Source organism: Hydractinia symbiolongicarpus, chromosome 6, assembly GCF_029227915.1.
Source record: "Hydractinia symbiolongicarpus strain clone_291-10 chromosome 6, HSymV2.1, whole genome shotgun sequence".
NCBI classification, from domain to species: domain Eukaryota; kingdom Metazoa; phylum Cnidaria; class Hydrozoa; order Anthoathecata; family Hydractiniidae; genus Hydractinia; species Hydractinia symbiolongicarpus.
The window spans coordinates 19,236,535-19,257,242 of NC_079880.1; the positions used below are offsets into that span (position 1 = coordinate 19,236,535).

The 20,708-nt window shown below is 33.6% G+C and overlaps 2 protein-coding genes across 2 annotated transcripts; both read left to right on the forward strand.

Annotated features, from left to right (window-relative positions):
* Positions 1-244: 244 nt before the first annotated feature.
* Positions 245-3,470, forward strand: LOC130647248 (embryonic polyadenylate-binding protein B-like). Its single transcript, XM_057453035.1, has 3 exons — positions 245-801; positions 1,237-1,523; positions 1,856-3,470. The coding sequence occupies exons 1-3, from the start codon at positions 729-731 to the stop codon at positions 1,994-1,996; spliced, it is 501 nt and encodes a 166-aa protein (XP_057309018.1). The 5' UTR covers positions 245-728; the 3' UTR covers positions 1,997-3,470.
* Positions 3,471-14,714: 11,244 nt separating this feature from the next.
* On the forward strand, positions 14,715-19,659 carry LOC130647371 (uncharacterized). Its single transcript, XM_057453210.1, has 3 exons — positions 14,715-14,958; positions 17,495-17,700; positions 18,182-19,659. The coding sequence occupies exons 1-3, from the start codon at positions 14,780-14,782 to the stop codon at positions 19,315-19,317; spliced, it is 1,521 nt and encodes a 506-aa protein (XP_057309193.1). The 5' UTR covers positions 14,715-14,779; the 3' UTR covers positions 19,318-19,659.
* Positions 19,660-20,708: the final 1,049 nt, after the last annotated feature.

A 20,708-nucleotide genomic window follows, 5' to 3' on the forward strand; every position in this document is an offset into this window, starting at 1 on the left:
CTTTTTACAAAAACATCAAAACAAAGAAATCTCTTTTGGGTATACAATAAAACATATATACAATAGGTAAACATAGGTTATTGGATTTATTAACCCTCGGTGATATTATATTCAACTCCGCTGCGCGTCGTTGAATATAAATCACCTCGGGTTAATAAATCTCAATAACCTATGTTTACCTATTGTATATCTACTTATTATACGATAAATAACAAATATTGATGCAAAATTTTACTTTTAAGATTCATCCTGGTTCTTTTTAGCATGTTTTAATTTTAATCTAGCTGATCGCTACTGGAACAGATAACGTTAAAAGCAGAACTAACACAGTCTAGACAGATAGGCTGTACAAATATCGTTTTAGGTTCTAGCCTGGATGGATGTATGATGATTTATGCAGCGAAAGTATTTTTAAACATTTTCTTTGACAGTCGAGTGCACATAAAAATTGGAGGAAAAAAATGACGCAATATCCGTTCAATACCATCAATATGCGGTAATGCATGCGGCTTTATAGGTAAACAGTAATTCAAGGAGCAGAAAAAATATTGACATTTCACTTGTCATTGAAGACAAGACCACCACTGATAACATACTGAGCATCTCATATTTCAATTGAGTTTAAATACCCTACGGACAGTCCACTATCTTCAAACGTACTGGAATCGTTGTAGACGAAACAACAAATAGAGATAGACTTTCTTCAAAGGGAATTATTTTTATTCAAGATGCCACAAGTAAATGTTGATTTAGCTTTTGGTATGCGATCAAATAGCGACGAGAGGATCAGTAAATTTGAAGGTAAGTTTCTCTATGGTTTTCTCTCCGTATCAATTCTGTTAATTCTTTGAAGAAGGTTTATTGATTTTCCTTGCAGCCATGTGTACAAATGAATGCTTTAGAAAATAAAAATTACATTCGTAGAAACCGTTAATGGTGGCAAGTTGTGTGTATAATAATTTTGCTGATCAAAACATCAACGCTTTCCATCTCTCTCTTTTCTTATAATTTTAAAGGGTTTCGTGAAACTCCAATTACGCCTCGTGTTTAACTTGGCCGCATTTTGTTAATATGATATAAAGGGGATGAAGAATTAACAGACTGATGTATTTAATCGCCTCGAATACCTGTTATCGTATACCTTAAATAGAGACAATTATAAATTTGGCAATCTTAATTATTTAAAAAAACATGAAGGTAATCTAGACTAAAAGTTTGTTATTTTTTTTCAACTAGGTATTGCCTTAAACATTCAAAACCTTGACGACGAATTGAACGAAGACCGACTTTATGAAGAGTTTTCACGATTCGGAAAAATCCTCAGCACAAAAATTACAACCACTTCAAAGACGAAAACAAAAAGGTCTGGAGTTGTCAACTTTATGTCACCTGCTGACGCTTGCAGAGCGATTTCCGGTTTAAATGGTGGCGTGATTATCTCGAATACATTATTTGTTACTCTGGCGTCATCGCGTACTCGAGACAGACGACCCTCTGTTTGCAGAACGTCTTCTGTTCCCATTGTAAGTTTTATTTTGTTTTTCTGCTAGTACATCTTGGCGACCCTTACACAAACAGATGTTTAGGCCCACCAACGTGGTGTGATTAGTGAATAGCCAAACTTTTTCCTTTGCCTATTTTACTATACTTGTTTATTCAAAACAAAAACATATTGCTTTGTTAAATAAAAGCCATAAAAAGTTTAACACTTGTAAATAAACATGACAAAATGAAAGAATTAGCTTTACCGTGTTTAAGCCTATGTCAAACATTTGATTTGTGTCGGGGAAATTGTGTCGGGAAAATATGTCGGGCAATATTTGTTGTGTTGATATATATTTGTTTACTATTATAGCCATGTCGAAGGTCAAGAGGATACAGCGATGTGTTTAATAGTTCCAAGAGCTCTTGGGGTTCATCATCCAGTATTGGATCATCCACCGGTGGATCACTGATCGATTTCAAAAGAACATTATGCCGAACTGACTCACAATAAATTTGGATGATTTTTGACAGACTATGCTGCATTATTTTTGCAGCATCCAAAGACGACTATAGAAATTTAAATTTAACCAACGGACACTATCGCATAATTTATCCTTTTAGCCAATGACTGACGCGATAGCACACTATAAATTATTTTTAGTCATAAACGTATACAAATTCGACTATGGTAATGTTTTATATATATATTATTTGCATATTGTATATAGTGTTATATATTGTATATTATATATATGCCATACTTTGTACATAACCCATATTATCTTATAGCATATCATAGATGTTTGTAACAACAGAAAATTATACATTATATTATATAAACCAAAATTATTAAATTGGTGAATCTTTTCCCTGTGAAATTAGCTGCAGTTAACCTGTCGGCTACACCTACGCTATGCGGAAAAGTTTGTTTCGCGACTTTTTTCAGAAACAACCAATTTTTTGAGTTTACCTTAATAATTTCTTAACAATTTTAATTTATTTATTTATTTCCTGCCAAACTACTACGCCCTACTTAACTACTACACTCTACTAAACTACTACGCCCTACTAAATTGCTACTACGCCCTACTAAGCCCAGCCTATTTAATTAAGCTTTCTATGAGGATATCAAAATTCAGTTTTTCTCAAACAAAGGCTTAGACGCAAATTAACGTGTCAGTGCAAATGCCTAAAATTCATATTCAGCAATTAACACAAATTAATTTATCACAACGAACTCCGAATTATTAAAATCAACCAATGAGCACAAACCAGCGTGGTCATATTTTAACTCCTTAAATAGTACGAGAATTAATTATATTTGTTCGGTTCAGTGAGGGCATTTGCGAGCAAAATAAAGGATTTTCTAATAGTGATTAAGTGAGTAAAGAACCAATTAAAAATTCCAGAACGCAGATGTAAAGGCCACGAAATTTGAAACACTGAAATCCACTGGATGTACCCTTGGTACAGGAGTTGATTGGTCTATACATTATTTTATGAATTTTGCCTGACATCTGAATGAAGACATTTTCACAACTTCTACTACTTTCTCTTTTTATTTCTCATACCAAGTCAGAAATTGTCATTCATTTGCGTTTTCCTTTCTGCACAGCAAGTCGCAAAAGCCATACATTTTGCCTTTCATAAACAACTACCTAAGAGCATTTCTTTAGCTACCTGTATGAGCAAAACATGCTATTATTATTCATGACTACTTACAAAGACATTTAAATTCCAGTTTATTCTCCAAACTTAGATTTTTTATATATTTAAACACATTTATGTTATGAAACTGTGTTATTGACCTAAACGCGATTTACCAGGGAAAAATAATTCTTCTAATTGCTTGTTTAATATATGCGCGATTTTTTTGTACAAATATTTATTAGATCAAATTTTTCCTGGGTGCCGTTTGGTTAAAAGTCATTGCTGCAAGCGACAACTGGCGAACATAACGGTAATCCAATAATCCTGTTCATCAAACAAGGCTTATGCTTTAATTGAACAGTCTGGATATCGATGAATTTAATGTTGATTTTGTGACTAAAACTCAGAGAAATCCATGATCACATGTTTATCTTGTACCATGGAAACCTCGGCGAAGTGTTTACACAAGACGAAAATATTGCAAAACGCGAGGAATTTCTTTTGTGAAATAAATGACCTTAAATTACCCAGAAGATTACAAACATTTATCACATGTTTACTAGTAATATTGGATATTTTGACCATCCCTTTAAATATATGCTAAAACCAACACTTCTTTTCACAACCTTTGTTTTCGTGACATTTTACTGTCATAGCGTGTGTTCGTCTGAAATTCTTTAAATTCACGTCAACAACGGAAACATAAGAAGTCAAACTCATGTATCCACAAACAAAACTTAAATAGGGAGAAGCTAATCCGAAACTGTGTTTTGATTGTCACAAGACACAGGCGACATGCAAGAAGTATATTGTCTTCGCTGGTCGAACACACCGGCGCAGCTTGTTTAATTTAAGGCTCGATTTGACGCGCGTTTCCATTTGACTGCATTTTTATAGCGCATAGCGCAAAACGTCTGTAAGTTATATCTTTAATGAACATAACATAGAGTTCAAACATTTCTGGGCATCCCTGAATAAACTTTGTGCAAATAATTTTAACGCACAGATTGTTTCTTTCGGAGCGTGAAATTATACGGAGTATAGCTTCATGTAGGCATGCGTACACAGTATAACTTCGTATAGCGATTTTTTACTACTCCATATAAATGAAAATATTATTACAAGCTGTAAGCGGCACTTAAAGTAGACACTACCGACTTTAGCATGGGCGTCGAAGTCTAAACTAAAGCATCCTGATGATTTAACCTAGGCTATTTCAGTTCGTTCAAACACACAAGCAAATAAATTTTGTAAGAAGAAAGAGAAAAAAAAGTTTAAAATATAAAAAGTGTGAAAGCGCCAAGGGAAAGACACTAGCTTAAAAGTAGAAAAGTCTTTTTCTGCGAAAGCAAACATGCAATTTACCATATTATTAGCAGAACTGCCAAAGAGCTTAACCTTTTCCAAATAGCCCAGTTTTAAAATTATTTTTGCTTTACAGAGCCGATGCTTATTGAAGATATTTGGTATGAATTAAAAAAAAATGTTTAAAAGGACACTTGATCATGAGCAGCAGACAAATTTCCTCCCAAAACTCAAAAAGATAAAGTTTAAAAAACGGGGAGACTTTACGAGTTGTACTACACACATCAAAACATATTATGCAAAATATTCACAATTGGATAGTGAAGTTTTGCATTTGGTGTTGCAGTCAATATCCGTGATGACAAAATTGAAAGAAACTTTTGTTTTTTGACTAGCTAAATATATCGTTGGATAGTTTTACTTTATGGCGAATGAAAGTCTTCAAAAAATATAAGTCTAAAAGCTAGGTAAAAAGCAATTTTAAACTGAAAAATTAGATAAAATTATAGTTTGAGTTAAAAGCAAAGTAAGCACTTATATCAAATAAATCAATAATGGATATCCAATATATGTAGGAAACTTTTATTTTATTTTCAGTTATATTTAGATTCCGAATATGATATTTAAGATGATTTAAGTTGTTGTTTTTGTCTTCAGTTGTCAGAAACTTTTCCACCATTAGCTCAACTTTCGTGTAAGTCACAAGTCGAAAACCAACATCCGTTTCGTAGGCCCTTTAAATGCTTGTATTTTTTTCTTAGTAACGTAATTATGTAGTTTTTAGTAGTTTTTAGCAAGGTCCATAAAAGTTTGCCAATTTTAGCAAAGGTTTCTTAAAATTTTACGGCTGGTATTATCTTTAAATAGGTTTTTTATTCATTTAATGTAGTCCCCATGAAAAGATGTCCTGGGCTCAACATTAATTCAAAATTTAGCCATTTTTGAAAATTAACATGACATATAGGGATTCTGTTTTTTACGTGAATTCCTGTAACTTAAAATGTTGCAGATATCATTTTTTGCTAGGAAGATTCACAAAAAAAATTTATGGGTTTATCCTCATATCAAAAAACGCTACAGGTCCTGGCATTGAGGTTGGGTCTGTTTGAATCCAATTGCACCAATATTAAGTTCAGAAAGAAACGGTTCCCAGCAAAGATTATTGCACTGTCCAGAGTACAAATAATTTTCCAGTTCTGTTATTTAGTTTGTATATTTTACGAACCTTTAGGGGAAAGTCCAAAGTTTCAAAATGATATAATTTTTATGTTACGAATGCGCAGGAAGTGTTTCAGAAAGTTATGTTTGTACTTAGTTTCAGTTTTTACTCAACACTACTAGTGTGTTAGTAATTTTAGAAACAGTATAGTGGTTAAAACTTTCTTCTTTCTATACAACCCTCCCTGTTTTAATTGCTGCCATAACGTTCTGTTTCCGATAAAGATTAAGATAGATCGCACAAGAGAACATTGGTTATCTCAAAAGAACTGTTTTTGCTTACTTTGGCCCTTCCAGCCATTTTACAATGTGACCACGGATCCAAGTATGTGAATGAATTTATTAAAGCTGTAGTTTGGACATGGCCAGGACAATGCAAATTTGTAAATAGTAGTCCATGCCAGTGTAATCCCAAGGTCTGGAACAGAACCATCGAATTAATAAATGTAAGATAAAAAACTTACCGTGTAAACAGCAAAGATGTACAACTTTTTTCGGTTTTATAAGTTTTTTTAAACGATGGAGATGTTCAACTTTTGCTAAGTTTTTTCTATTGAAATTAACAGAATGATTAATGAGCTATTGTTTAAACTAAAGATTTGAGCATATTTTTTCAATTTCTAATTATAACCGCTTTTTTTCTTTCGATATTTACCCTGCTGCTGCTATAACAATACCCGCCACGGAATATTTACGTGTTTTCCTTTGGTATTCATTGTAAAAAGAGAGTTTTTTTAAAAAACTTATACAATTTATTTTAACGTGTAGACATGTATATTACCTGCAACGAAACTTATAAGTTTTTTTCTTACAACTAAACGGTCCGTTTAAACGTACCGTGTATTTTAGCCTTTAGAATTGGACGAGCTGGCTAACACAAATGCAGTGTAAGTTTTTTTAATGCTATTTTGATTTCTTGATCATCATTTTTTTTTAGCTAATTTCGGTTGGTAAGTTGCTCTTGAGATATTTAATATGTAAGTAGCTACTATTGTGTCCTAGATATAATGAACTGGACGTATTGCCCCTTTAAGTCGTTTTTGGACAAAAACAAAAGACGCATAAAATTTGTAATGTAAGCTAAAACGTGAATGACAGATGTGAACGGTGCTGATAATGGAAACGGATGAAACTGAGTACGAAAGTTTTGTCACTCCAAAAAAAAAGAAGAAAAATCTTTTGAAATGACTATAAAAAGCACGCAGAAAGACGTGTAGAGACAAGAAAACAAAAAATAAGAAGTGCAGAGGAGATGGCAGATAAATATGCCCGTGGAAAACACATTCATGTAATGGAGTATGAAGAGGGAGACCACTTGGCTGTTTTCGTTAAGAGTTGACAGACACACAACGCATTTTCCGAGGTCATTATGACTTATAACTCACAATAGACCAACGTGCAGGTGGTAGCCTGGAACCCTTTTGACGAGTTAGTGAATGCATACATTTTAAAACCGTGTGTTGACAAAAAAATTATTAACAAATTGGATTCACTCATAGACAAAACGTTCATGAATTAAAATTTGAAGGTGTCAATATATGCCTTACTATGCACGACACAGGAAAATACAGCGAAATACAATGCTGGCATCTAAATTCAATGCTCATATTGTATAATTAGACATAAAGTACGTTTGAAAAAGAGTAAATGTGAAATGTTGCGAAAAGATTTATTGACAATAGTTAGTGTAAGTTTTTAAAATGAAACTATATACAATTTTTTGAATTTTCGTTGTTCAAATAAGTTCAGTTTTTCTCAACATTAAAAAATTCAATGATAATACAAACATTCCTATAGAGAAGTACATTTCGGTAATATTACTAAGCAAAGGATATAAAAATCCGGCGCAGGTCCCAAGCACACCGAATAACTCATACACTCCGGAATAAAAATATATCTGGTCTGTAGTTTTCCAAAGTTCAGGTAACAAAACAGCATCATCGTTAATCCAGGATATGGAGCTCAGGTACAGCGTTGTCAAAAGAATAACTATTTGAACTAATTCATTCGAGCTAAACGTCGATATAAAAGAAAATCCAAAACATATCATCCGAATTATTTGCCATGATGCTAAAATGAGCTTGTTTGAGTAATTATTGAGAAGACGATTTTGTAAAATGTTGGCTGCGTATGCTATGCCGTACCGAAGTGTTAAAACAATACCAAAGAACAGATTAGCCATGTTGTTTTTCTCCCCAAACTCTTGAACGGCAATAATCATACTAACGGAAGTAAATCTGCTTAAAAAAGAAGTTAGAAATATCACAAAGAGTATTTCTTTTCTACCAACTGATTTCGTGGAACTTTTGTTATCAGGAACAACACATTTTTTATGTTCGCATGCGATAAAAATTAAAATCCAAGCGAGTATACAAAACAAAATGGCATTGATTAACATTGGTAAAGTATTGTTAGTAACTTCAACAGATCCTACTTTTACCAGAAAACCTCTGGGTACGAATCGTAGCAGACACATTATAATATCACCTATTGTATATCCACCAACAGTTTCACATATTTTACCTACTCTCTCTTTCGGGTCAAACAAATGACTTATCTCTGTGTAAATCACTAACGACTGACTTCCAATCGCAGAGCAAACCAACGCCGTAGTTATAACGTAGATGTTTTTTGAAAATATATAAGTCAGTAAACATACAACTTTCATACAGTAGAGTACAGCAAGCGCACGGTATGTTTGCCCAGTTTTATCCATGATGATGCCAAGTATCGGATTAAATATGAGTGCAGAGAACCACAAAAATGAATACCCAATGGAAAAATCTCTTTGAGCAGTACTTGGGTCCAAATCCTCAACAAAATGACTAAACATGAATATTGTGTAACCTGTTGCTTCCATACCTGCTAAGACAAACAAGATTCGCAGTACTAGATACAACGTAGTCTTTTTTAGCGCCATTTTTATGTTATCAATTCGTGGTTGAAAAAAAGAAATGTAAGTCTTTGTTTACTGAAAATATTCTTTAACCTACAAATAGAAAGACATTAAGTGAAATCAATCGCTGATCAAAACGGCGCGATTCTATACTTTATTTTCGTCGGCGTTTTAAACTCTACACAATACAGGTAACAGCTAAAAAAAATTGAGAATAAAAATTATTTGTGCATCAACCGGCCATTACGTCATCAAAATTAAAATGACGGACCTTTTTATTTCTTTTTCGCCTAAGTGGATTTCCTTGATGAGCTTTTTAAGCTCTATTCAATGCAAATAATTACTAAAAATAGTTCTGAATACTTTTTTTGGTCATTGTTGTGTCTTATTCTTATTTTTTACATTATTATCTTAGTTTCTGGGTCTACACTTTACATGCAACGGGTAAACAAATTTCGCCAGAGGTTTTTTTAAATATGCACTGGTAAAGCCAGCAAAATTTTAAAAAAAACACTTATATTTTCATCATGCGATTATCGACTAACCTATTATAGTAATACGGTGAGTACGTCCGTGTGTCTGCAACAGGCAACTTGGAAGTGTTCCTTTCCCTTTGATCTAGTCGAGAAAATGGATGTCTCGTTTGACAACTGTGTAGACGGTGCGGCACGACGTCAATGCATTTAAAATGACGTCAGTTTATTCATTAAAATTTGTGACGCCATGGCAGTTAAATTGGGTAACATTTCTAAACCTTGATCCACGAATCGGTTTCGGAATATAAGGGTTGATATCATCTAACAACATTATCACTGTAAGCAGATCCTTACTGACGTCATCAGAATTCAAGTTACGATTTTTTTTCCACTGTTCTCCTAAGTAAGTGGATTTCTACACGGGCTTTAAGAACTACTTTATTACTAAAATTCAATATACAGATTACTAACGCCCAGTGGCACTTCACACTACACCGATAAGTTCGAGAATATAAAACTAGCCTTTATTATGCTACTAGGCCAGGAAGCATAAAAGTTACAGGTAAAACAGGAGTGGCCTTCAACCTAGAACCCTAGAAAAAATTTACTAAGGTTTTCATTTTGAGCTTTCATTCCCCAGAGGTAACTGTCAAAGTCCTTTTGTCACTACTCTTATATTGAGTGACATTATTATCCCATTTGTATCCAGCATTTGATGGTTCAGTTTGTAAGTAATACCAATTCCTAGTTAAAAACATACTTTAATTATCGAGTGTTTTATCCCGTAAAAAGAAAAAGAATAACTTGTCTGTTATTGTACATATCTGTTTAAAGGTTGGTTTCACAGGAAGGTTGTAAACAAACAGAAAATTTTCTGCACAATTTAACATTGCTGACTTGATATTGCTAAATATTGAAAAGGGGTTGTTAAAACTGAATATTCTTGGTGAAAGAGTATTTTAGCTGTGTTATAATAAAATACCATATGGCTATAAAGCTAGTCTTAAAATTAAGTAATTATGAGATGAAAATGTTTTAAAGGCTTACTGCCCCCTTAGTCTTCTTAATTTTTAACTTGGACTAATAAGCTTCTGCTTCAAGCAGAGATCAATCCGTGCAAAATTAAAATACTGCTGTAACATGTTGTTTGCTGTATGAATTTTAGGTGAGGATTCAAAAATCACAATCATTTCGTCTCACAAAGTGGAGAAATAGCAACGGTACATTAAATGAAACTAATTCGGGAAAGGTGTATTGCCTAACATTTGACTTGGGAGGAATGTTGGAACTGAAAGGGCTTTTTTTTGTTCAGTTCTCTTTAGCTAGCCGCGGTAAAAAATTATGTTGAAAAAATATATTTTAACTTATGCAATTTCGGTTCTTCGAAATTTTCTCAAAGCAGCAATTTAATGTTGGCAATGTAGCCGCTATATTGTTAGTTTGGACTCTACTCAAGAACTAAAAGATATGATGTTGATGAAATAGCGCTTAAATTTTGTTATGTGCTTAAATAAAACAACACAAAATACATTCCCTGCTCATACTTTGTCATGTTGAAATTTGGCCTGTTATTTGACCTGGTAATTGACCTGTTATTTGACCTTAGCAGTGGCGATGGTGCATGCATCAACACCAGAAAGATTAAGTGTCGAATAATATACGATAGATGGTTCACCTTACACAGTTTTAGGTATTCCAAATTGGAGAATAAGCCTCGCGAAAATTGCTTTTCTCCACTTGCATTGAACAGCGGCAAGTAATTTATTTCAATAAAAATGTAAACGAGTTCGCCTTCATTTCTTGTCCAAAAAGTTTGCACTAACGAGTTCCAATTATTTTGTTTCAAAGTTTTGGTGTAATCAAACCTCAGAATGTCACACTTCATATAACATACTCAAAATATCACACTCCTTATATCATACTCAGATTGTCACACTTCATATAACATACTCAGAATGTTACACTCCATATAACATACTCAGTATGTCACACTCCATATGACATATTTAGAATGTAACACTCTATATAACATACTCAGAGTGTCACACTTCATATAACATACTCAGAATGTCACACTCTATATAACATACTCAGTATGTCACACTCCATATAACATATTTAGAATGTAACACTCTATATAACATACTCAGAGTGTCACATTCCATATGACATACTCAGAATGTCACACTCTTTATATCATACTCAGATTGTCACACTCCGTATAACATGCTCAGTATGTCACACTTCATATAACATACTCAGAATGTCACACGCCATATAACATACTCAGAATGTCACACTTCATATAACATACTCAGAATGTCACACTCTATATAACATACTCAGTATGTCACACTCCATATCGCATACTCTGAATGTCACACTCCATATAGCATACTCAGAATGTCACACTCCATATAACATACTCAGAATGTAACACTCTTTATATCATACTCAGATTGTCACACTCCGTATAACATGCTCAGAATAATACACTCTATATAACATACTCAGAATGTCACACTCTATATAACATACTCAGAATGTCACACTCTATATAACATACTCAGTATGTCACACTCTATATAACATACTCAGAATGTCACACTCCATATAACATACTCAGAATGTAACACTCCATATAACATACTCAGAATGTCACACTCTATATAACATACTCGTCACACTTCGTATGAAATACGTTTTGTAGAACAAGTTATGTCATATGTTTATACATGCTACTCACAAGAGGGGACTTTACTAGGAGCAGAAACACAAACTTTTATGAATGCACCTCACTCGGTAAAACTATCGTGTTCTGTATGTTCGTAATGTGCAAATAAACAAGGAAAACAATACCTGCAAGATATTATATAATTTTTAAACAAAAATGGTTTTATTTAAGTATAGCAGCTATACGGAGTATTACTCCTTATGAAATTATTCCTTATAAAATCTCACTCCGGACGGCACAAGGCAACTGGTATTGTTATAAATGGCAATCTGAGCGACTTAAACGCCTGGTTGGGTGCTTAAGTGCAAAAAAACTATACCGCACCATGCAGGTAGAAAAGAAGATTTCTATATCCATGGTTGCACATACGTAAGGGCCTTCGTACAGGTATACGGTGTGTCGCAATTCAATGCGATAAAGCATTTTGGATCTAATGTCTTTCTTAAAAAGTAACTCTCCCGCAACTTCAGCTTAATAAAAAACCTGTCATTACGCTGTCATATAAAAAAAGGTTCAGAATTTTTCATTTTACAAAATAATAATGCATTGCACAAAGCAATTGCTTGAAAATATGCTTTAATGTCATAAGTTTTTACCTCAAAAGATGTTATAATTTTATTTTTTATGAGGTAATTTTGCTGTTGTTCTAATCACAACGTCTTTGTTGTTTATCAAAGCTGATCACTGCAATCATCAAAAAAAAGATTTAGTTGTTATTCTTTGTATATTATTTTATTTTATCTTCTCAAGTGAAGAAGATTTATTCAATATATCAATTTTAATGATTTGCTGGTTGACAAGGATTTGTTGGCATCATTTTACGCTTGCATGGTAATATAAACAAACACGAGATCTATGCATACGCCACAAACACTGACATAAATATCAACGTGTTTATTACTAGAACCGCGATGTCTTTGCTTTCTTGACATCCTGGGACAGAGCACCGCCCTCGACATCGGTCTATTTATTTTATGGCGGCATTAAAATATTGCCGTTTACTGTCGCTTTTTTAAAATTTTGAAAGCGTACTTTCATGCCAAAATAATGCTAATTAGGGCACGGTATATTTAACCGCCCTCTCTTGAATAACCCTACCCATGTAAACGTGCCAGAGTTCAAGAAGTACCCATATTTCAATAAGTGGCAATATTGCATTAGCTCCGTCCTTCTTTCAATTAGGCGCCGATAGGAATGTCATATAACTAGTCGATAAGGCCCGGTAAAAAAAGAATTTGTCTATTGAATAAAGCTTATAACGCTGATCGAGAAAATGTACAGGATCGTGTGATTTTAACGAAGATTTTTTTTGGACATTTGTGTACCCGTTTTTTCCATTCTATAGAACTTAAAATGCTGATCAAGAAAATATGTAGCACCCTGTATTTCTTGTTACAGAGATAGTTGATGGCGTCTTTAACCGGACTTTCTTGTTATACCTGGCAATAATACGTGAGTGCCATTTGAATCAACCTCGTCCCCAGGGTCTTGTAGCCCCTGAGCCGTTATTACGGACCCTGGAACACGCTGGTCACGTGATACAAAAATGCCTAGATATGCTTTTTCGCCGCTATCAATTTCATCAACAAGGCAAAATGCCCTAGGAACGAGGTTGCCATATAAATGGCGTTGATCTTATTGATTGATGGGAGGCATATGTGATAAAAGTTTCTCTTACTTAAAATTTTTAGAGGGAGTGCAGGAAGGGGGGAGAAAAACGGTTCGGGCGTAATTAATGACGCTGAATAAAGATTAGGTATCAGTATTGTCTTCTGAAAGTATTGCGGATCTTCCTGCCCAACCTTCCCTTTCTAAATATTACCGGTATGTTTGATAAAAAGTATTAAGAACTGATTTTAGTTCTCCAGAAGAAAGATAAATGTTACTTCTATGTCCTACGATTTACATTGTTGTTAAGCTGCCTTAAAAAAGTGCGGTTAAATAAAGATGGCTATAAAATCTAAAATCTTGAGTCTGTTTGGTTGCGTGATTGTCGTCACAATGGCGTAGAAACCGGACGTATTTTCAAAAACGTTGCGAAATATTTTGTTGTAAAAGAGATAATCGAGTCAAGTGCTGTATAAACAAGACAAAAAAACTTCAACCAAAGGGACTTCTGTTGTTGTGTTTTTGTTGTTGTTTTTACTGCCTAGCTAAGAATGTTATATCTCTTTCCTCATCTTGGAGTTTGTTAATTCTAACTTTCGAGACAACATTGTTTTCACTTCCTCTTTACATCTGCGGTTGGTTTTTTCCTTCGTGATGTAATTTTGTCTCGAAGGCTTACTGTGCATTTTAAATTTCCTGTTACGTGAAGTTCCTACTTAACAGATATATTTAATGAAAAAATAGTCATATTTTTTCAGATTTATTTTTGGTTTGAGGTTGCTAGCTGTAACTAGTAGCAAGATTCATTATGGCTACAGATAAGTTGTGAATGCAGGCATCGTGATAGACAAAAAGAACAATTAGCTATGTAGCTAGCTATATAGCTATGTGTGTTATGTATGTATACGCATGTCCATTGTTCTAGATACAAAAAAACTTGTTCATATTCTGCTAGGTAGCGCCAGCCAGCTACAGGTGAATAACTTTTGTTGTGAATCACTTTTAACAAGAAAAATAAAATTGGTGTGACTTTTAGGAAAAAATTTGAGAAGGGTAAACAAACTTATTTGTTGCTGTCCCTTATCAGCTAGAGTGTGCTAGTGTTTATGGTACTAGTATTTGCTTATTCTCATTTTGTGTGTTTTTCAAGGGTCATTTACAAACCAATTAGGACAGCAACCTAACATCTGACCACCTTGTCTTATAACCCATTCTAACACATTTTTATATCCAGCTAATAGAGAAGATTCAAGCTTTTGCTGTTCTGGAATAAGTAAGCTCCTAAATCTCTAGCAGTATACAGCTTTTGTTTTACTTATTATATAATATGTTATATAAATATAACTATATAAATATGGTTTTAGATCTAGAAAAATTCAACTATAGTATCCAAGAGGTATATACAGTATGCATTCGATGGAGTACTTACTTAAAGAAGTTCACACAAAATTAAAGACTGCTGAAAACACTTTACAGAAATGTGAACAAGAAGTATTGTATCTGACAAAGAATTTTGAAACAGCAAAATATTCTATCTTAAAGTCTGTAGATCGACATATTGAAACATTGCAATGTCGTTCAAAGTGGTAGGTAATAACTTATTAAAGTTTTAAAACTATAGCACATTTGTTACTTTTAATATCTGACAGAGCTTGCAAGGCAGATAAAATTTTCCATATAAATTGATTTTAAAACTTTTTTGATAGCATTTTCTTTAAACTGAATTTTTGACTGTATGTCACGCAACACAGTCCAAGAATAAGGTATTTAGTAGATCTCTATGCTAATCAAGGTAAATACAATTTATAACTTTTTTTAAAAAAATGCTTGCATACTTTCCACTAAAAAAGAGTTGTAAGATATGTACCTTCTTTTTTAACTCACTCAGCTTGGATGGGCTCTAAATGTAATACTATTTTAACTGTTTTTGTGACGTCCAGCATACGGAAAATAGCTCTATTTTTTTATCTATGAATGTGCACCAAGTTTTTTGTCACAAAAAAGTTTGCATACAAAATTTAACAAAAGTCAATGAGTTATGAAATAAAATAATAATTGTTATGAAAAATGGTAACCTGAGCAGCCTATTTCAATAGTATATATCCTTCACTAAAAGATGTTTGTTAGACAAGCAAGGTTTCGTAAAAGTATGCATTTTTAGGTATTTTCAGTCACAATGGTTTTATTATATACCTTTTGTTTTCTTATATAATGAAAAAATGTATTAGAGGTGTAAAATTTGGAAATGGGTCTCATTTGGTCTTGGGTTGTCCTCAGGTGCCGTCAGATGAACCCAAACTTAAAAATGCAATGCAATGGTTTCAATAATCTTTATTTAATACATTTTTTTATTTTTTATGGTGATAATTTAGTATCTATGTTAATAGTGAGTGCATTATATTTTACTGTTGTTTTTATGCTGGTGTGTGGCGTTTGATGATTTTTAGAAAACTTGAACCATTAAAATGGAATTTTGAAGTTTTATTTTATTGTAAACAAATAATTTTCGCCATGAGCGAAGTTGAAACCATAACATTAAAAGAACAACAAGCAACCTACCGTAATGGTCCAAACAAGGCCCCTGGGTGCTTATAAAAATTCTGGATTTATTGCATGGGCGCTTAATCGAGGGGGGGGGGGGCACTATAAAAAAGATAACGGTAATTTTTAATTTTGTTTTTTTTCCTGAAAAATATAACTGAATAAAAGATGTTACATAATGAAGTTTAGTCTAGTTTCTAGGTTTTTTTAGTTTTGATTTTTATACAACATCGATATCATCTGTGTTTTTTTATTCCCAATATAAGAAAGTAAAATTTCCAAATGAGCGCCCAGTTTTTCAAGGTAGTTTTCGATTAAGTGCCCCCTTTTATTAGGTCGGTGCTTATTCGAGTTGGGGCGCTTAATGCTGGGCACTTATTGAAATTTAGGGAAATTACCTGGGAAAAATGCTGGGCGCTTAATTGGATCATTACTCTATTTTTAGTGCTGACTTACCAAAGTGGAGTTGGTGTGTGCGAAATGGCCACTATAAACTATAAATATGCACTATGTAAAAGCCAACTTTAAATATATGGAACAGATAGATCTTTTCAATGTTCAGAAAAATAGAAATCAATGTCTCTGTTTGAGAATAAAAATGGATAATAGGGACTGTTAAAACGCGTTTGTTAACTGACAAATACCTTTTAGATTTTCAGCTAGGTTATTTTTTTATGAGGCCATGTCTATAAGGTTTTCATCGGTATGTCCTTTTTAAACACAATTGTTAATATTTTTTGATTAAATATAAATAGATTAAATAGATTCCCAATTCTCAACCAACCATGGTGGGCAATGTGTATTAGCTCCCCTCCTACAATAAATCTTGTGCTTCATTGTTGTCTTTGTGAACAAAATTTTGGTTAGTATTAAAATGAAAGGGTTTTTAAAAGCCAATTAAACTGATGTCTAATCATAAGTAGTCATTGTCGTGTTTTGTTGGCTGCAATTAAGAAACATGAATTTAAACACGACTTCCTGTTGTATTTAATTGTTATTTTGCTAACTAATCGAAAATTTAAAAAAAAAGTTCTCTGTGCTTACAAACTAATCATTTTTTTAAAAACGGTTAAGGATGTTGCCATAATTGGAGTTATAGCCAAGTGCTAGTTACTGACCATGACCTTTAATTTTTTTAAGTCTTTTTATTTTTTTTGTTTTTTATTTGAGTAAACATGAGTATTTGAGTAACTTGATTTTTTAGACAATTTCGACATGCTTACAAAAAATCTCAATTGCATTCTATGTCAATGCTGGACTTCCCTATCTTAACTATATCCACACCAAATCATCAATAAAACATTTATATGCAAAATATATCTTGAAATCAGAAAAAAGTTTGAGATTAACTTTTGTTTAATTTGAGATTAACTTTTGTTTTTGTGTTTGCACTCTGGATGCTTTTTATTACGATCAAAAAAGTATATTTAATTTTTACACTTCTACTCATTGTTTAATGTTATTTTTCCTGTCTATATGTCTGTAAGCATGGTTATCACATGATAATTGAAAAAAAGTCACCATCCTGCTAGCTGTCACTCTGATTGGCAAGATATTTAAAGTGCAACTTTATATTTTTAGGCTGAGTTGCCACCTCAATAGTAGTTACCATTTAAAGAGAGACTCATTACAAACGCAAATATCAGAGCTACAAGAAACATCGTGTGCATTGAAAGGATGTCTTAAAGCTGCAGATAGTGGAGATGTCGATGAAGAATCTTTACGAAATTTCGTCAAACAGACTCTAATTCTTAGTGATAGTGCACCCTTGTTGCTTACGGAGAATGGTAAGATACAAATTGATTATATGACTTTTATGGATGGCACTTTTTTGAACTGAAACACTGAATGTATCCTGTATAAATAAACAAACAAATGTATGAATGAATGAATGAATGAATGAATGAATGAATGAATGAATAAAGTAATATGAATAAAAGAATATCTCTCTACGTGTTTATGATGTGTACAAAACAACAAGAAAAGAAAAAAATTTAGAACTTCTGCATAAACTTTATTTTTCATCTGTTAATTTACACTCTGGTGTGAACTAAGTTATTTAGTTACGAGCTTTTATAACAATAGCAGGTCGCTATATTGGAGCATGAAATTGCTGAAATACCTAATTATGCATGTCATTTTTAAAATGCGATTTTTAAAATAGGCATTTTACAGCTTTGGTTATTAGATATTGTGTTGGTAGTGGTTTCGTTTAACTACAACGTGTTTGACGTAATAAAAATAAAATTGATCTGCTGTCTCTTCTAGGATCCATGAAGTTTACTTGCGACAATGAGAAGTTAGAAGAAATGATCATTGGCTTTGGTGAAGTTGATATTGGTCCCCAGGCTACTGATGATGACGAAGAGGAGGAATATGATTTGCTGTCAGATGCTGATGGTGATAATGATGACATGGTAGTGTTTGGACGCAGCAAAGAAGAACAGATAAAACATTCAATGGAGAAGACATTGGAGGAAATAGAGATGAAAATGAAATCCATTGAAATGCAGCATATGACGTCGGAATCTGCGCTAGAAGATTTGAAAAAGTTGGATTTTGATGACGATGATGAAAACGAGGAGGTGGAGGAGGAGGAGAACATGTGTTGGCTTGTGCAGAGATCAAAAGCAGCGAGTTCAAATTGCGAGTTCGATTCTCCAGGATATAATTCGATGTGGTTGATGGACCATGAAATTATTGAATGCGAAAACGACTATGAAACTGTTTCACCGCCCTTCTCCTTTGATGATGAGATTACTAATGCGTTTAACAATAAATATGTCTCAAGATATGAACGCCCAACGTTTCTTCCAAGTGAAGACATAAAAGATTGGACTGTGAATGTCTCGCAAGACCACAAGTGGATGACGAGCGAGGACAACGACATAAAAGTGGCTTCACTTGTGTCATTTGAGCACTTTGACCGGCCCCTATTTCATTGGATGCCTTCAGAAATAAACACGGACAGTCATGACCATTTCGACAACCGCCACTTTATCGATCCGTTGATGAAGAGCAAGTTCAACAGTGCCCCGAAAATATCAGATGTGCACTCTAACAAAGAGAAAAACAAGATAAATAGTACAAAATTGATTGATCAGCTAAATGTAGCTCATTATGACACCATATTAAATTCTAATTTGTCGTTATATCTCTGGAAGCCGGAAATTAGTAGAAATGTTAAGACCGGAATCGAAACAAATGAAAATGTGGAGCACATGGATGCCATTTTAAAACGTCCGTTGCAATCATATTTGAAAAAACCTACGGGACCGAGTTCTGATCATTCCTCGTGCGCTTGGTTAGTTGGAAAATCTAGTGAACAATGTAACGCATGCAGTCAAACATGTGCTTTCGAAATAGATAACAACGAATGGTTGAAAACTGCTACTGGTTGGTGAAGTTCTCTAACGTCTTCCATATAATTCTTGATTAGTAATATGAGTATAACCGTATAGACGTTTGTCTCGATAATTAATGGCTGTCATGTGAATACAAAGTATAACCTATTTTGTTTTTGTTGATACTTGATACGTCCGGTTGAAACCACGCATTTTTAATGATGTTCTAACTAAGTTGGATTAGACATTTTGGATAATAAGGCTATTACGGAGATCAAACTCTGATACAACGCTTTCGCTAAGTGGTTTCTTTGTGTGAAAAATGTCGCATATATTTTATCTTGTTATATAACCATTATTCTTTCTTGTAAATGTGTGTTTAAATAAATCAATGTTTTTACAGAGAGTTGTTTTATAATTTGCAGAATAGAATAAAAAATGGTCTAATAAGGGTATTGCAATGTTAAATTACGTACCTATCTTAACGAGGCTACAAAACTACTGTTGGTTTTTGACTATAGTAACTTCACGAAAGTCGATTTAATGGCGGTGGAAAAGGTTATGGTCACTGAGGGCAAAAACAACAACTGCAGCTTCTCATGTTGTCTGTTTCCTCATCAAAAACTTTCAATTTTCCGATATTTCTATATTTTACAGACCCTAGCTTATTTTTACAGCCAAAAAGAATACCAAAGGAAAATTTTTCTTCTTTTAGAAAATAAAAGTAATAAGTTAGCAATTTCACCTTAAGAAAGTAATTATTCATAAAGAGGTAGTCTAAACGTCTATGTGGTTTTAAAGTGTGTTTCATCTCTTCCACCTTGACCTTTTGAGTGGTTCGTTTTTAGCTCGCCATTCTTCGGATGTGCAGGGATCGTTTTGTAGACCCTTTGATTAGACGTTTATGCACATCCTCCAGACAGGAGCAGCATGTCGAGTCGCAGTCTTCAGTTAAGGGCGCCTCCTTGATTGGATTGTTGACAAGTAGTTTACCTTATATGGTCGCATAAAAGTAGACGGACGGCTATGATATAAAGCGCATCGTACCTTATTAAAATATTTTTCACGTGATTGTTGAAAATATTTAGGGAGAAGTTAGCGAAGTTTCTGATTCCAAAGGTATTTATCCTGACCAACAATCGTTTGGACTTCATTTAGGACACTCAGGCTCCGTAGACAGGTCAGCCCCCCTTCATAGAACGTGAAATAAATGATGGTTACTGAAATGAAAACTGGTAGAAGCAAGTAAAGACGCGAATGGTCCCTTAGCGTCCAACACAAATTGGCGTCCAACATAAGCAACATAACGAAATGCCATCTGTTGTTGAGAAACATAAAAGAGAAAAGAAAAGAAACATAAAATTTTTCCTCTGGCTCAACGTTGAGGTAGCCGGTGGTCAAAAATTGCGATCAAATACGACAGATTGTCGAATAATAATGACAGGGCTATG

What these genes read in the sequence shown, in the direction of transcription:
- LOC130647248 (XM_057453035.1), top strand. Translation starts at nt 729, where the DNA reads ATGCCACAAGTAAATGTTGATTTAGCTTTTGGTATGCGATCAAATAGC. An exon ending in GAGGATCAGTAAATTTGAAG is followed by an intron (nt 802 to 1,236) that starts GTAAGTTTCTCT and finishes TTTTTCAACTAG; the next exon opens with GTATTGCCTTAAACATTCAA. An exon ending in GAACGTCTTCTGTTCCCATT is followed by an intron (nt 1,524 to 1,855) that starts GTAAGTTTTATT and finishes TTACTATTATAG; the next exon opens with CCATGTCGAAGGTCAAGAGG.
- LOC130647371 (XM_057453210.1), top strand. Translation starts at nt 14,780, where the DNA reads ATGCATTCGATGGAGTACTTACTTAAAGAAGTTCACACAAAATTAAAG. An exon ending in TTGCAATGTCGTTCAAAGTG is followed by an intron (nt 14,959 to 17,494) that starts GTAGGTAATAAC and finishes TTATATTTTTAG; the next exon opens with GCTGAGTTGCCACCTCAATA. An exon ending in CTTGTTGCTTACGGAGAATG is followed by an intron (nt 17,701 to 18,181) that starts GTAAGATACAAA and finishes TGTCTCTTCTAG; the next exon opens with GATCCATGAAGTTTACTTGC.